General features: G+C 39.6%; 2 protein-coding genes across 3 annotated transcripts; one reads left to right on the top strand and one right to left on the bottom strand.

Moving 5' to 3' along the window:
• Positions 1-2262: 2262 nt before the first annotated feature.
• rgs20 (regulator of G protein signaling 20) lies at positions 2263-7115 on the top strand. Its single transcript, XM_026314417.1, has 5 exons — positions 2263-2469; positions 4006-4172; positions 4840-4914; positions 5010-5244; positions 5827-7115. The coding sequence occupies exons 2-5, from the start codon at positions 4009-4011 to the stop codon at positions 6013-6015; spliced, it is 663 nt and encodes a 220-aa protein (XP_026170202.1). The 5' UTR covers positions 2263-2469; positions 4006-4008; the 3' UTR covers positions 6016-7115.
• A 1914-nt stretch (positions 7116-9029) lies between these two features.
• tcea1 (transcription elongation factor A (SII), 1) lies at positions 9030-15816 on the bottom strand. Of its 2 annotated transcripts, none has more exons than XM_026314416.1 (10): positions 15591-15816; positions 14556-14618; positions 14373-14478; positions 11563-11662; positions 11285-11430; positions 11087-11143; positions 10624-10778; positions 10287-10433; positions 10000-10071; positions 9030-9426 (listed from the first exon to the last, which is right to left on the bottom strand). In XM_026314416.1, the coding sequence occupies exons 1-10, from the start codon at positions 15663-15665 to the stop codon at positions 9418-9420; spliced, it is 930 nt and encodes a 309-aa protein (XP_026170201.1). In that variant the 5' UTR covers positions 15666-15816; the 3' UTR covers positions 9030-9417. The 2 variants fall into 2 exon arrangements, with proteins under 2 accessions (XP_026170201.1, XP_026170200.1); XM_026314415.1 differs by having other exon boundaries at positions 11285-11433; positions 15591-15814.
• Positions 15817-16308: the final 492 nt, after the last annotated feature.

Below are 16308 nucleotides of genomic sequence, written 5' to 3'. Positions count from 1 at the left end.
TAAAAGATCTCAATAGTGTTTACCCCTAAGTGACAGTGGCAATTTGGACAAACTGCATGTTACCTAATGAAATGCAGGTAATGTGATATCAATGTAAAAGTCAAAAGAACAGACGACAACAGATCAACACACCTGGGGGAAACAGAAAGATATTCATTTGAAGAAAAATCATTTCAGTAGGAAAGAAATTGATGTTTCCCATATAATGTTGTTGTATTTGTTGCTGCTATTGGACAACTCATCCTCACCTTCAAAATGTGCACAGATGCAGTGCATAAGCTCTTGAGGTGTTAAGTTGGCAACCAAACATCCTCTCCAGTGCCCATCTGCACATCGAGCTCCAGTGATTGAATCTGTGATTAATTCTATCTTCCACAAAGCTTCACAATGCTTTGAATCCCCTTAATCACATTTTGAAAAGACTTTATTCATCTTGTCACTCAGCTTTTTCATCCCACTTTCTGATGTGACCTTGCCTGCTTAGACTCCCTCCTCCACTTGGCATTGTGTCCTCTGAGGTAAAAATCTGCATGTTCATCAAACCACGACAGTGTAAAATCATTTGTGGCTTGTGTGTGTATGTATCAATTTCAAATGGCTATTTGTCGGTCAATATCTGAGAACATAAACACAAGGGAAGGTGTTAAATGGAGTGCTGTGGAAAATGTCCATATATCTGTGTTGGGGAATAAAAAATGTGTTGATATTTGGGGCACACCCCAGATCAGCAAAATAAAAAAAAAGGTAATCGATCTGGACAGGAAGGAAATGTATTCGTTGAGCTTTGTTTTTAAAAGATAACAGAACAGATGAATGCCTAATCCCCCAGTGTGTTGATTGGCAATGTCATATAATACATCTACCAGGTCTGTTAGACACTAAAAGAACAGTTCTCTGGTGAGTCTTGTATTACAGATGCTCACATTTTGCTGCGCTTCATATGAGAGTGTGGGACTGGTGAGATTGAATTTCATGGTATCAGAGCATCTTGACTGACAACCTGACCCAGGCAGGCAACAGCACAAATGTGTTGGAGTAAAGTAAGATAATTAGATAAAAAATATATACATACTTATATATACATGTGTGTATATATTTATATATTTATATTGTACTGTGCTTTTTCAGAATAGGCAGCTGTTGAGTGCAGAGTGCCACCTGGTGTTTTATATACAGCAAGGCATGATCTGCAACTAAAAGCAAATTATTAATATAAGAGATTGCATTGAAAGATATGTGTGAAAATGTATATCAGATTATATGTAGCCTGATTCTGTATCAAATTTACAGCACGTGAATGCAGTACAAGATGCATACAACCATGTTAAATATTAGGGGTCATGTTAAAAAGATCAAAATCTTGCAAATGTAGCCATGACTTCCAAAAATTGTACATAAGCATTGATTCAGAACAGTTTAATTGGTGTATCCTGTGTATGGAGAACATCATGTCAGTGCTGCAGTTCAGGCTACCTTCAGATGGCAGTGTTGGCTTCCACATCGCTACTGGTTGCAGGCCTGTATTATGGATGACAGGACACACAAGTGTCTGGAAACTATCTGTGAAGGAGTCAAGGCTCAAAGACAATGTTGTAGTGGACCAGATTACAGTGTAATGGGCCAAGATGTATCCTACAATGCCAGCAGGAAGCTGCAAATTAGGATCTGATTTAATAGTTAGATAAATATTGTTAGATGAGGAGAGGTAATGCAAAACAAATAACAAACAGAATTTAGGAGAAGATACTTTGCATTCACAATAGCTTATTTTTTTAACCATATTAAAAGGTTTGAACAAAGGGATACAAAAATTCAGAATAAAATCAATCAAATCAGGGCAGATGAAGAGATGGTTTGGATGTAAATGCATATATGTGACAAGTAGATTTAATAACAGTTTTAATGCCCTTGGTAGATCATCTAAGAATGTAAACGCACTTAACCCTCAGTACAAATGTAAGACGAAACTCCACGAATTATATAACCCTGTCAAAGTCATCCTGCAGCAGGTTTAGTTGAAAGTAGTGCTGCACTCTATGAGCTGTGGGCCATTTCAGCACCACAGACAGCGACTCCATGGAAAAGATTCATGAGCGCAGGTTTTTGACGAGTTTTTTAGTAAGTTTTCTACATATTCTTGAAATATTTGTTGCCATCATGGACTCAGATCCATGTTTCTGCTTTATCTTTAGTTCCTCTTCCTCTTTTTGATCATGAATTGACTCGGAGTCATTCTTGCTCAAATAGTCCGTTTCTAAAGCCTCTCACGGACGAGGTAGGAGCGGACCTGCACAGTAAACCTGTGCCAGACTGTCGGGGTTTACGCTCTTCACTGGGCTACTACGACTTGGAGAGAAGACGCATGCGTACTGATTTGAAGCAGCCGGTCGGGGGGAAAAGCCTTATGTGCCATCGGATGTAATCAAGGCAAAGAATTACCTCTTCTCGCTGTGCATACATGGTGAAATTGTAAGTACTGGTAGCAAACCGACGTATTATAGCACGGACATTTCGGGAACGGGGCGTTTGAGGCCGTTTCCCGGCGTTTTAAATGGCATGTCACTATTTTTCTGTACAAGGGGCTTTTAACAGATCTAGGCAGTGTCTTTTCGGTGGTTGTCCAGGGCGATGAAGCTCTATGGTTCTTCATGGTGGTACTTTCCATTGATGTGATGTGCGAGCTTCCAATGCAATGGTTTCTGCTGTTATATCGCAGCAAATCCCACCTCGTTCGTGTTTGTGCTGCTGTAAGATTGAAGAATCGTGGTGTATTTGGTGTTATCATGATTTATTCTTTGATTGGATACGACAACCCCCACCCCCATTTCACCATCTATAGCTGTTGAGTCAAGCCATAGCGTACTGCAATTGTGTCAGCTTTGAAGTACCCGACACCTAACGCGTAAAATGTGGCATTTGGCAAGACGCACGAAATCTGCAGCTGAAACCACGCGCGGATCCATTTTAGAAATGACCAAATGGTATTGTATTCACTGAAAGGCTGTGATAGAGCGATGCTGCGGTTATAGATTTGCAAGCTGCGCCTTCAACACCCCCCAACCCCCTGCAATGTGTCAAATCTTCTGGCATTTTTTTTTTTTTTTTTTTTTTTTTTTGGAGCGTCGTTTTCTTGTGTCAGGTAGTGGCCGGATGATGCCGTGCGTTGGAAGCGACAGCGTTGTTATATAAATGATCTGAGAGGATTTGGCAGTATCTGACCTGGTGATGACACATTTGTTAAAATCAGACAAGAAGTCATTCTGTGAACATAGCCTGTCTGTACTCTATAGGCTTACAAAGCTCCATGGGAATTCTGTTGAATACGCCAGAGAGCTATAGTCACAATTACAGTAATTTCTCATGAGCATGATAAATATAGCCTCAGGGTGTATGACAGACTGACACTTGACAAGTACAATTACTAAAAAGGCAGATATCTACATGTATTTCATTGAGGCCCAGTGAGGATTCCAACCCTTTTAATCTGCTGCCTTTCCACTTAAAAAAATTTAGTTATGGAAATTGAACCCATGCTGTAAAATGTAGTTAGTTTGAGATTAGAGGGGCTGTTCAATGCTTATGGGATGTAAAACTGGCAGCAGGAAAAACAAAATCAGCATATATTTTTTTCCATACTTTTTCTCTGATTAGAGCAACAGCATTCCTTTACAGTGTGAGCTCTGGGCATGTCAGCACATGCTCTAGACAGCAACCATTGATTCTTGTACATATGTAAACTGATAGGTGTCAGCTAGTGAGTTTACATTAAACCGATTTAACTAGTCTCTATCAATGTGATGCACAGTCAAGACTTCACACTGACATCACCTCTGTTCAGTTCTATAGGAATACACCCGGTGCTGTCCTTCCTCTCCTTGTGGTTGTATCCATCCAATGTATCTTAAGACAAGAGAATTTCTTATTATGAGTATACTTCCATGACAAAATTCCTAATACTATTCCTGATATCAAAACACTAAACATTCCCATCTCCTCTGCCTATAGCCCATGGGATCAGAGCGGATGGAGATGCGAAAGAGGCAGATGTCGGTGCAGCAGGAGTCGGCAGCGGGGGGAACTGCACCGGCCCAGCAGGGCCAGCCGGGCCAGGCCAACCCACGGGGCTCCAATGCATGTTGCTTCTGTTGGTGTTGCTGCTGTAGCTGTTCCTGGTAGGTATTCCCCACCCGTGAAAGTACTCATGGTGTCCCAGCAAGGTCGACATTATTACACACAGGACAGCACAGCCTGAGCTGCTGTGTCTCAACATAGGGCTCCAGCCTGAATTTTCTAGCTGATGATTTTCCAAAGGATCTTAGATGCTTGTCTTATAACCATGTAAAACATGTTTACAGGCAGTTAGTTGTCAACTGTGAATGTGAGAATTGTGAGCTCATGATATACCTGCAGTCTAGTAAGCCCATGGTGGATGAAACTAAACCAGAACAAAATCTGAATTTTGGCCTAGTAATTTGAACTCATTTTAAAAAAAGTTATATAGATATAGTACTACACAAAAGTAACAAATGCTACAACAAATAAATACAAGCAATTTTGAACATATAGCATGTAAAGGGTTGTGGGCAGTTGACATTGGGTGAGAGCTGGGGTACACCCTAGGCAGATTCCGAGTGTATATGACAGTGAAATGATATTATATTACAAAATGTTTATGTTATATTCGAATATGACATGATTAGTATGTATTAATGCTTAACTGTAGGAATTAAGACACATTTTAAAAATGAATCAAAATAACATTTCAGCCATAGTGATTGTGGTTGTTACATCTTTATTTTGCTTTTCTTTGGTTTGTTTACATGTTTCTTTTACCTTTAGGAATGAAGACCGGGATGACAGGAATCGTAAGGCATCTTATGATGTCAAGGAAGGGACCGCAGACTGTGAAGAGTGGTCAGTTAAATTCACTACAGATAAATGCATTTATTTACTTTTTTATTACTAAATGTTGAACACACTCGCTCCCATGTTGCCTGTGCTCTCTGCAGCCCTAAGCCCACACTGGAGGAAGTGCGCTCCTGGGGCCAGTCGTTCGACAAGCTGATGTGTTGCCCAGCAGGAAGAAACTCCTTCCGACAGTTTCTTCGCACTGAGTTCAGTGAGGAGAACATGCTCTTCTGGCTAGCCTGTGAGGAGTTCAGCAAAGAGACCAATAAGAGTGTGATAGAAGAGAAGGCTCGGGTCATCTATGAGGACTACATTTCCATTCTCTCGCCTAAAGAGGTCTGACAGCTCACTTTCCCTGTGTTATAAAATATGTCTTGAAAACTACAAGATGTCTGACACATATTCGCGTCAATGTCCCTAACTTCAAAAGAATATTTTGGGGACGTATGCAAATTTATTTAGTGAGAGTTAGTTGAAATGATGAATACCTCTCTCACATCTGTATAGTAAATATGAAACTACACTCAGATGAAGATTAGCTTAATAAATGTATTACATCCTGTTTGTATAATGCATTATACATTCACTGTGTAAAAATGACAAGTTGCCTGTTAACTCCATGTTAACTCCCAGCCAAAGAACAGGAAATTGTCATTTTTAGACTTTAAACAAATAAAATTTAACATGTTAGGCAGTGAACTTTATTTTGTAATTTTTAAATAGAGTAGGTTGTTTGCCCTGTTTCCAGACTTTTTGCTAAGCTAAGCTAATCACCTGCTTTATTTACATTACAGGCACAAGATCATGTTGTCTTAACTCTCAGTGAGAAAGCAAAATTGTAAAGTATTCTTTTAAGATAAAGTTTGTCACAGAGTGTGCATGCTGTTCTTTCTAATGTTTTATTCTGTTAACTGTCAGGTGAGCCTTGATTCCCGCGTGCGTGAGGCGATCAACAGGAACATGCTGGAACCCACCTCACACACGTTTGACGATGCCCAGCTGCAGATCTACACACTAATGCAAAGAGACTCGTATCCCCGCTATATGAACTCCCCAGCCTACAAAAACCTGCTCAACACTCTGTCAGAGCAGTCCCCTGAATCTTAGGGTGGTGATGACCTGTGATCTTTTAACTCTCTTTATGCCCCGTCCCCCCAGACCTTACCCCCTTTTTAAAAATGTTCTTTTTATGTTCAGTGTAGGATTACATGAACCGGGCCTTGGGCCTGGCCCCTCCCAGGGATCTCAGCGCTATTATGATCTGCACCTGACCGAAGACACTCAGGTCTCAAAATCTCCCGAGGGCTCGACATCACAAGTACTGCTACAGATCAACATAGCAAAACACTCCAAAGGAATATGAATACATTTTTTTCTTTTCTGAGTTCTGTTCCTTTCTTTTGATAGAAATACTCTATTTTATTTGTGTTCAGAGTTTTTTATGGTCTGTTGTTTTTTTTTTTTTGTATGATTGTTTGGGGGGGAAATGATTCCTACTGTAGACTATATATTTATGAGTTTGTAAATAGTAGAAATGGAATTGTGGATATTTTATGTGGAAACGCCTGGTTCTATTTAATGCGTATGAAAATCAAAGCTCAAGTCAAAGGCTACATGTTAGCTCTACTTGCAGGCAGCTTTGTGGGGTACTGTATGATTTTACCTTGGTTTCACCCTGTTTTGTTACCTAACCTCACACTTTGGTTCCTGTGACAGTGACTTGGCAACTCCAGTTCACGTAGAAACTGTGCATGATTGAAGTGTGGCTATAGAGGAAGTTACAGAAAGTGACAACAGCTTGTCATAGTGTGCAATTTGATTCCTTAAGAAACTCAAATCAGTGTTGGAAGGGTGTTTTAACTGTTTTTAGTCAATTTAACCATAGAGGTTTAGCTTATTCTAGTTTATTTTAATTCAAGTTTTCATTGCACGCCACATAAGTTTAATATAATTTTACCAATGTGATATAAGAAGTAATTCTATTTATCAGATAAAGTATTTTTTCTATTTTATTGATATCTATTGCCAATACAGAAAAACCAACAAGTACAAATTCTATTTAGGCCATATGCTAAAGTAAACTCTACTGTTGAGTCACTGTCAGAAGCTGTAGAAATATGGGCAACACTTTATTTTATGGGTCCATAATTTCCTAATAACTTTCTAGGAGGTTTCCTGAAAAGAGCTATTTAATTTGGTACTAAATACAGAGGACATAAGAAACATTTTGAATGAAAATGCAGGTGATTTTTTTTTTTTTTTTTTAATTATTAAAAACCAAAAGTTTAGATGAGAAGATTGACACTAATCAGATGAGTTTGGCACTGTAGATGCAAAATCACAGCCAGCAGCTGGTTAACAAACAACAAAACCTGTTGGCCTGTTGACATGTTTACCTGCTGCCAAGTGACTAAAATGCAGTAGGTAATGATAGCAACTGACTGGAATTAAGTCATAGAAGTGTAATAATTGAACGGTCTGTTTTAGCAATAACTACTACTAAATTACATAGTTCTTTCCAGACAATTTACTGCAGATTACTAAGGAAATTACCGTGACCTTGAAAATAAAATAAATAATATGAATAACCCATCGGTTATATGAAATTGACCATCAATTGACCTTGAGACCTGGGTCAGGCCAGGTTAGCAGCAACACCAAAGCTACCATATAAACTGTGTTTGTTTATGGAGAGTGTTTCCATTGACTAAAATTGGAGTTGCCAAGTGTTAAATACTTCAGTGTATTCTGATAGTTTTAGTTGAATTATTTTGTTGCCTCACAAACATGTCACTCAAAGACAAGATCCTCACATGGGGAAGTGCCTTGACATTCAATTTTATGACATCTTTCTCATGGGCAGTGGTTGTTTTCAGACTCTTGCCATGAGAGCGGTTTCTGGAGCATGACACCAGTTTACTGGAAATTGTCCCTCTCATTGGCCAAATTATCGCATGTGTTTAGTCTTGATCTTAGTCGTGACTACGTTGGTTCTGTTTGGTAGTGCGGAGGGCGATGACAACACATGCTTATTTGCGGAGGACAAAGATCAGTGGATAGGGCTGGTTGATCTAAACTTCTTGCCAACCTGTGTACTTCACAGTGGCACTCCTACTTGTCTTAGAGTTAACTTTAACTTACTATGTGCAATTTGAGTTGATGGATACACCGTGTAGATCAACCTCAAAACACAATCTAAGCCAACGGTTTGGAGCGATGCCTATAAATGTTGTTTCTTCTCCTGTTTACTATATGAAATGTGTTATTTTGCGCTGAGTTTACTGAAGAATACATTTTTAAAAAACAAATAATGTGAATGTTTACAGTATATGGTTTCATTTTTTTTTCTGCTATTCTCCAAGAAAAATAATGACTTGTGGGCATTTTGATTAAGATAAAATAAAGCACAATAATTTTAATGACTGGAATTGTTTGGTCACTAAACCACTCTCACACCCAAACTGAAAACCTTCAGAAAGTTATTGTGTACTATCCGCATGACACCCTACTCAAAGTTTTTGACTAAAGTTCCAGACTTCCCATCTGTTTTAGTGATTAGTGATCAGTGACAAGCAAATGTGACCCTGAACCATCCGCTAGTTTTGCTGCTACAGGCCTAAACTGCTGAGGTGCAGTGAAGCACTTGATGCTGAGAACATAATTGTAAACATGTTTCTCACTCAATCTCCATATTCTTAGTAGTTACTAAATAACACTGCCTATGTAGCCTTCCTACAATTCAATCATTAAACCAACTTTGCTCTTCTGTCACTGGTCTGGGTTCAGTTTGTGTTGAGATAAGGCAGCACAGCAGCTCACCACAGAGTGGTTGCACCTGGCAATTAAAAAAAAAAAAAAAAAACTCGAGGAAAGGGAAACAATTGTGAGTCTCCCCCGGTTCAGCCAATGACATTATCCTGTCCCCAGACAGATTAATATGCATACATCAGCATTCACTTTGAACTGATGAATATTCCACCAATGACAAATGTATACACCACAGCACAGACACACACACGTCCCTCAGATCCTTGATTGCATTAGTATAATTTTAAAGATTCACATAAACCAGAAGGGACTAAAGGTGCGTCACACCATAAGAGACCACTAATGAAAAGCACTTCTTTTTAATCAAATGGATTACACTTTATTGGGAAATTAAATAAAAGAATGCAATGTTGTGAGGGGAAAGCAAAACAACATTGTCCAAAGTGTTAAAACTACATATAAAAAAATGCAGATAAAAGAGAATGATAAAAGGTTGATCGTATATATCTGACAGTGAGAAACAACTAATTTTGAGATTTGGGGATAGGGCACAGGGGATCAGACAATGAGCTCAATCTATGAACAGGATATTTATTCAAACAGTAACCGCAGTGGCATCTTTCAATGGCTTGCTGTGTACCATGTACCACAATATACAAAGCTCCAATCTGTTGCAGATAGACAGAACCTGGTCCAGGAATTTTGCTACTTGTTGAAGTGCCGTGGATGATGTCTGCAGATTCAGCAGAACTAGGACACAAACACCAAATTAATACCTACACATACACTGGAAGTTTTACTTTAAAACACTGATGATTAAATCATAAACAGATAAAAAAGAAACAAATCAACAAAGACTAACTGTGCTCTGTGAAGAGTTATTTTCTCCCCTCTTCCACTCTGACAAAAACAATTTGATAATTATTACTAAGGCTTTCTATTGTAACTGCACTGGGTAGATTTTTGGTATAAACACACACAACAGCTTTTACCCTTGAGGAATCTGTCAGTTTGAGCACTCTAGTGAAATTACGTATAATACACAGCATATCAGGCTGTCAAACTTATCAATTCATTGACAAATGTGTATGCAATAATTCAACTAAAATCTTTTCAGTAATTCAATGAATAAATTCTACAAAATATCAAAATATAACAGAGGCAGCCATGTTGAGCCACCATGTTTCTACAGTAGCCAAGAAAGGACAAACCAAACACTAGCTCTAAATCTTTCACCTTTTACACACTGCACCTTCAATCAATTAAATGATAAATCGATTAACTGTTTCAGCATTGTGCACAATACTGACAAAACCAACGTACCTTCCATCTATTTCCACACTGATTGCAGAAGACAAACGTGGTCATTGGCTCATCAGCACTGCGAGTTTGAACCTGGTAATGATTCAAAAAAGCACAAATCCTTCACTACAGTGTCATAGTGACAACAGGGCTGCATACAAATGACAGAAAACTCACAGTATCAAAAAATACAGGCACCAACTTGAACACTAATTTACGAGCAGAAATGCTTATTTTATGACACTATATTATTTAACAAAGGCATTTTGTTATGTACATGAAGGTATCAACAAGGACATGGAATCTACCTGTGTGTAGGTGCAGCTCTTCCCCTTGCACTTGCCACAGGTGAACAGATCAGTCTGTGTGCCTCCGGTGGTGGCCATCTGGTGGTCCCTGACAGCCTCTTTGGTCAAATTCTTCCTCATTTCCTTTAGTTCATCACTGGCCATTTCCTACAGAAACAAATTAGACAGTGCTGCTCTTATATAAACTAAACCTTTCCATTTGATTCTGTTATAACAAAATATAAACAGGTTATAACAACGTAAAACAGCACAGAAGTAAATGTTAGAAAAATTGTGCCAACACAGCCATTCAGAGCACTGCTCGAATATGTACATTAAGCCATCAACAGAAACACACCTCTGCAGTCATCTTAGCCATGCGCTCAGGAGTTACACTCCCACACAGCACAGTCCTCCTCAGATTTGGGTTTTTCATATCCTTCAGATTTGAGATTCGGCTCCGCACACGGTTCTTGTATTTCATGTCTGTGTTCTTAAACTCTTGGAAGATACGTGATAACAGGTCAAGGAATTCACTTTCAGTTTCACACAACTGACCAGACAGAACAACTCAGAACTCTAAGAAACTGAAGACAGTGCTTGATGTTTCACCAGTGTTGACATTTTATAGACTATTAATTGATAAATTGGAAAACATAACAGATGGATGAATAATTGGAAATCAACATCTGGCGCAGCTATAATGTGTTTACTGACATCGTATCATTTTAAAGAAAATATTAGATGTCACTGAAAACATGGCAGCAATATCCAGAATCTGAATTAACACAAATACATTTTCCATTCACAAAAAAGGATATATTCCTCAATCTGTGCTCCAAGTTCCTCACAATCAGCACCAATAGCAATATAATCATCTAGAAAAAAACAAAGATGTCAGAGGGTGGGCAAACTAAATAGAACATATTCTGTAAATTAATTAGAATATGTCAAGTCAACTACAAAAACAGATATGATATGCTGATAATTTAGTGTGCATATCAAAATATCAGGATTACCTCCAGTTTGTAGAGCATTGGCCAGCATCTCTCGGCATTTGAGTCTGATAGAGTCAGAGGTGCTGGGGGCCCGAGGAAAGGTGTTGATTAATGTGTTAGACGCAACTTCTGCAGACTCACTCTTGCTGCTGGAATTACTGCTTGAGCTGCTATGAGAGAAAATGAAGTATAAGTTACTAAAGAAGTTAGCAAGGCAAAATACAGAAAAAGAAAAAAAAAGAACATATATACATATTAAAGTGTAGTATTCACAAATGTTTCAAGAAACATATAGTTACCTTTCTTCTTTTGCCTCTGGGCTTCCCTGTGAGGGAGAAACAGGTGTTGTTTGCTCTTTCCTTTTCTCGTCTGAAGGTTTGTCTCCACCTCCAGGCTCATCTGCAATACAAGTGATAGCAACCGTGTTAGAAAATCATACAAGTCAGAGTGATACAAGCAAAGGCCAACATTAAAGTTAGTAAAATCAATACTTTTATATGTCTGACTATCACACGGCTGACATACAGAAAGACAACCACCATGCCCATATTCACACATGTTGGCAATTTAGAGTCACATGTAACCTAACATACGTGTTTAGACTGAGATAAAACTGAAGTACCTGGAGGAAAACCACACAGAACCGGGGAGAACATGCAAACACCTCAGTATGCAGGTTCAAGCACAGAACCTTGTTGCCGTGAGGCAACAGCGCACCCCCTGCCCTCATGCTGCCCACACAGTTTGCAACACTACCAGTGTTGATGTCTTCACTGAAACTGAAGACTGCTGATTATTTGTTTGTGCTGCTGCACAGCTCAGTTACTCACAACACCAGAAGTTAAAGAGCAACTGTACATCATTTACAAACATGCTGAAGGAAATTTTCAACAGCTAGTGTACCCAGTTGGTAGTGTATCACAACAAGCAAAGGATCAATATTGGCTTGGGCTTCATACAGCTGTATCCAATCATTTATTTAAAAATATACCATGATTGGTGCAAAAACAATTACACAATATACAGTGGGTACGGAAAGTATTCAGACCCCTTTAAATTTTTCACTCTTTGTGTCATTGCAGCCATTTGCCAAAATCAAAAAAGTTCATTTTATTTCTCATTAATGTACACTCAGCACCCCATCTAGACAGAAAAAACCAGAAATGTAGAAATTTTTGCAAATTTATTAAAAAAGAAAAACTGAAATATCACATGGTCATAAGTATTCAGACCCTTTGCAGTGACACTCATATTTAACTCACATGCTGTCCATTTCTTCTGATCCTCCTTGAGATGGTTCTGCTCCTTCATTGGAGTCCAGCTGTGTTTAATTAAACTGATTGGACTTGATTAGGAAAGGCACACACCTGTCTATATAAGACCTTACAGCTCACAGTGCATGTCAAAGCAAATGAGAATCATGGGGTCGAAGGAACTGCCCAAGGAGCTCAGAGACAGAATTGTGGCAAGGCACAGATCTGGCCAAGGTTACAAAAGAATTTCTGCAGCACTCAAGGTTCCTAAGAGCACAGTGGCCTCCATAATCCTCAAATGGAAAAAGTTTGGGACGACCAGAACTCTTCCTAGACCTGGCCGTCCAGCCAAACTGAGCAATCATGGGAGAAGAGCCTTGGTGAGAGAGGTAAAGAAGAATCCAAAGATCACTGTGGCTGAGCTCCAGAGATGCAGTAGGGAGATGGGAGAAAGTTCCACAAAGTCAACTATCACTGCAGCCCTCCACCAGTCAGGGCTTTATGGCAAAGTGGCCCGACAGAAGCCTCTCCTCAGTGCAAGACACATGAAAGCCCATATAGACTTTGCCAAAAACCACATGAAGGACTCCCAGACTATGAGAAATAAGATTCTCTGGTCTGATGAGACCAAGACTGAACTTTTTGGCGTTAATTCTAAGCAGTATGTGTGAAGAAAACCAGGCACTGCTCATCACCTGCCCAATACAATCCCTACAGTGAAACATGGTGGTGGGAGCATCATGTTGTGGGGGTGTTTTTCAGCTGCAGGGACAGGACGACTGGTTGCAATTGAAGGAAAGATGAATGCGGCCAAATACAGAGATATCCTGGAAGAAAACCTCTTCCAGAGTGCTCAGGACCTCAGACTGGGCCGAAGGTTCACCTTTCAACAAGACAATGACCCTAAGCACACAGCTAAAATAACAAAGGAGTGGCTTCGGAACAACTCTGTGACCGTTCTTGACTGGCCCAGCCAGAGCCCTGACCTAAACCCAATTGAGCATCTCTGGAGAGACCTGAAAATGGCTGTCCACCAACGTTCACCATCCAACCTGACAGAACTGGAGAGGATCTGCAAGGAAGAATGGCAGAGGATCCCCAAATCCAGGTGTGAAAAACTTGTTGCATCATTCCCAAGAAGACTCATGGCTGTACTAGCTCAAAAGGGTGCTTCTACTCAATACTGAGCACAGGGTCTGAATACTTATGACCATGTGATATTTCAGTTTTTCTTTTTTAATAAATTTGCAAAAATTTCTACATTTCTGTTTTTTTCTGTCAAGATGGGGTGCTGAGTGTACATTAATGAGAAATAAAATGAACTTTTTTGATTTTGGCAAATGGCTGCAATGACACAAAGAGTGAAAAATTTAAAGGGGTCTGAATACTTTCCGTACCCACTGTACATGAAGTATATCCATCCATTCATCCATTATCTATATCTGCTTATTCCTATTTAGGGTCACAGAGATCTGCTGGAGCCTATCCCAGCTCTCTTTGGGTGAAAGGCAGGTCACCAGTCCATCACAGGGCCACATAGAGACAAACAACCACACACACTCACCCTCACTCCTATGGGCGATTTAGAGTCACCAATCAACCTGACATACATGTGTTTGGACTGTGGGAGGAAACTGGAGTACCTGGAGAAAACCCAAGCAAACACAGGGAGAACATGCAAACTCCACACAGAAACCCCTACTGAGTTTTGAACCAGGAACCTTTTTGCTGTGCGGCAACACTGCGAAACACTCATCCACTGTTCTGCCCATCAAGTATATCCTTTTCTCAAAAGAAAAAAAAAAAATCTAATTTACACACATTTAAGTAGAAGTAGGCCAGAAAGGAATACTTACCCAAAAGTTTCTTCCATGATTTGATCAAGGACTTGGCTAAGGATGTCACCTCCTCATCTGTGCTCTGCTTGCGTATGGCGTTAACAGACATCCCAATCCTGGTAGACTGTGGAAACATTAGGCATTAGGTCATGGTTTGAGCACTTCATGTGTGAGTGATGAGACGAAAACAAGCAAAGATACCTGAAGCAGCTCCAGGGTCATGGGGATATTGCGTAGCTCCTTTAATAGATCCAGAGCCCCAGCCTGCAGAGGACAGTGGAGGGATGGGGAGAAGGGAAGGGAGCTTGGTTACATTTTCACCCATTTCACACAACACACTTTACAGACATGGGTTAACATTCACTACTGCATCATTACCAGCTCACACAAAAACCTATTTTCTTATAATTTTTCACGCATATTGGCCAATTTTTGCAGACGTCCCTTTTGTTCATTAATAATTTCTCAAGTCTAAGTAAGTTAGAGAATATGAGTTAAATAGTTATTATTATACTGACAACATGATTAAAGTGAATTTTAAAGCAAAGCAAAGAGAACATATATTGCACTAATAATTAAACTCCACTGTTTGCTTATACTCATTGTGACAATGAGTTATACAATAGTAAACAAGGTTTTGAACTGTTATATTGTAATAGACATTTCATTGTGTCCGGACAGTTTAGGCACCAAATTATTCGTGGACACAGTAAAAGATTATTAATATATTCGTTGGCTGCAGTCCTTTATTACGATAGTTCAGCTTCACTGACATTAGCTAGGCAGTTAGCAGCTAAACGACCAAAACAGTTAGCCGACGTACGAGCTACTTCGTATGTCCTGCTTAGGAAAACAGCTTTATTGTTTATTTTAGCTGACACTAGCTGTTTCACTACAGTTGTTATAAAAAACTGTATGACCCAACATGTTATTACTCTGCGAGGTACAAAGCTAACAAGTACTATTGTGCTGCTATCTGGCTAACTGCTAGCAGCCCGTTAACATAGACAGACTTCCAAGTTAGCTAGTTAGCTGTTTGCAGCTAACCAGTTAGGTGGTCAAAACTACGGGTATTTCAAAAGTGGAGCTTATTGTTGGGAGTGAGGGTGAAGGTAAAGAGATGGGAAAATACTGTAGTGAAGTGTTGGCAATCACCGAACTGGCTAGATGCCACTTAGCGCCAATGGCAGCTACACATCAACACAGGTAAGCATTCATTCTTATCAGACGTCTCACCCCGTTTTTCTTCTGCGCCATTTTATCAATCTTCTTTGCAATCCTGATTATCTCCTCTTCCTCCTTTTTGCCCATGTTGACCCACTGATGGGATAAAAAAAATCAGACGCGAAATGGGAAAGAAAATTCGCGACAAAGACCACACCACCGAGGCGAAAGCGGCGGCGGCGTCTGCCAGACGGACCGGGACCGCACAGCAGCCTCCGTGTAACAGACCCGAATAGCTGATGCAAGATCAGTTCAAGGTGAGTTAATCGATCCGGAACCCATGATTCCTGTCAGCGAAGCCAGTGTACATTAATCAGTGCATTCATAATTTTTTATGTTTTCTTTGTATTTTGGCATTTTCTCCTCTCAAATAGCGCCAGACTGCTAGCTACCTGCCTGTTTACCTGGGTCAACAATAATAATGGACGGTGGCTGTTGAATGAAAAACATCTGGGTCATGTGACGTCACATAAATGTCACCATCTCTGTTTTTATAGGCTACCAATCAAGAAGATAATTAGCAGGTCAGGGTGATACAGTGATATGTGTATTTTCTCTTGTTGATTTGTTGCATTTGAATAATTAAGTTGTTTCTCATTTTGGGTTAGTTGATCTGACATTTTGTAAGTGAATAAAAATTGTAACATTCAGCATAATTAAGAGTCACTGAAGGTTGTTTTGTCTTGCTCAGGGAGCCTTTGGTTGAAATGGCTTTTAATGGCTGCTGTGC

Source organism: Mastacembelus armatus, chromosome 17, assembly GCF_900324485.2.
Source record: "Mastacembelus armatus chromosome 17, fMasArm1.2, whole genome shotgun sequence".
In the NCBI taxonomy this organism is placed as follows: domain Eukaryota; kingdom Metazoa; phylum Chordata; class Actinopteri; order Synbranchiformes; family Mastacembelidae; genus Mastacembelus; species Mastacembelus armatus.
The sequence above is the reverse complement of the archived record's forward strand: the minus strand, read 5'-3'. Positions and strand labels throughout refer to the sequence as shown.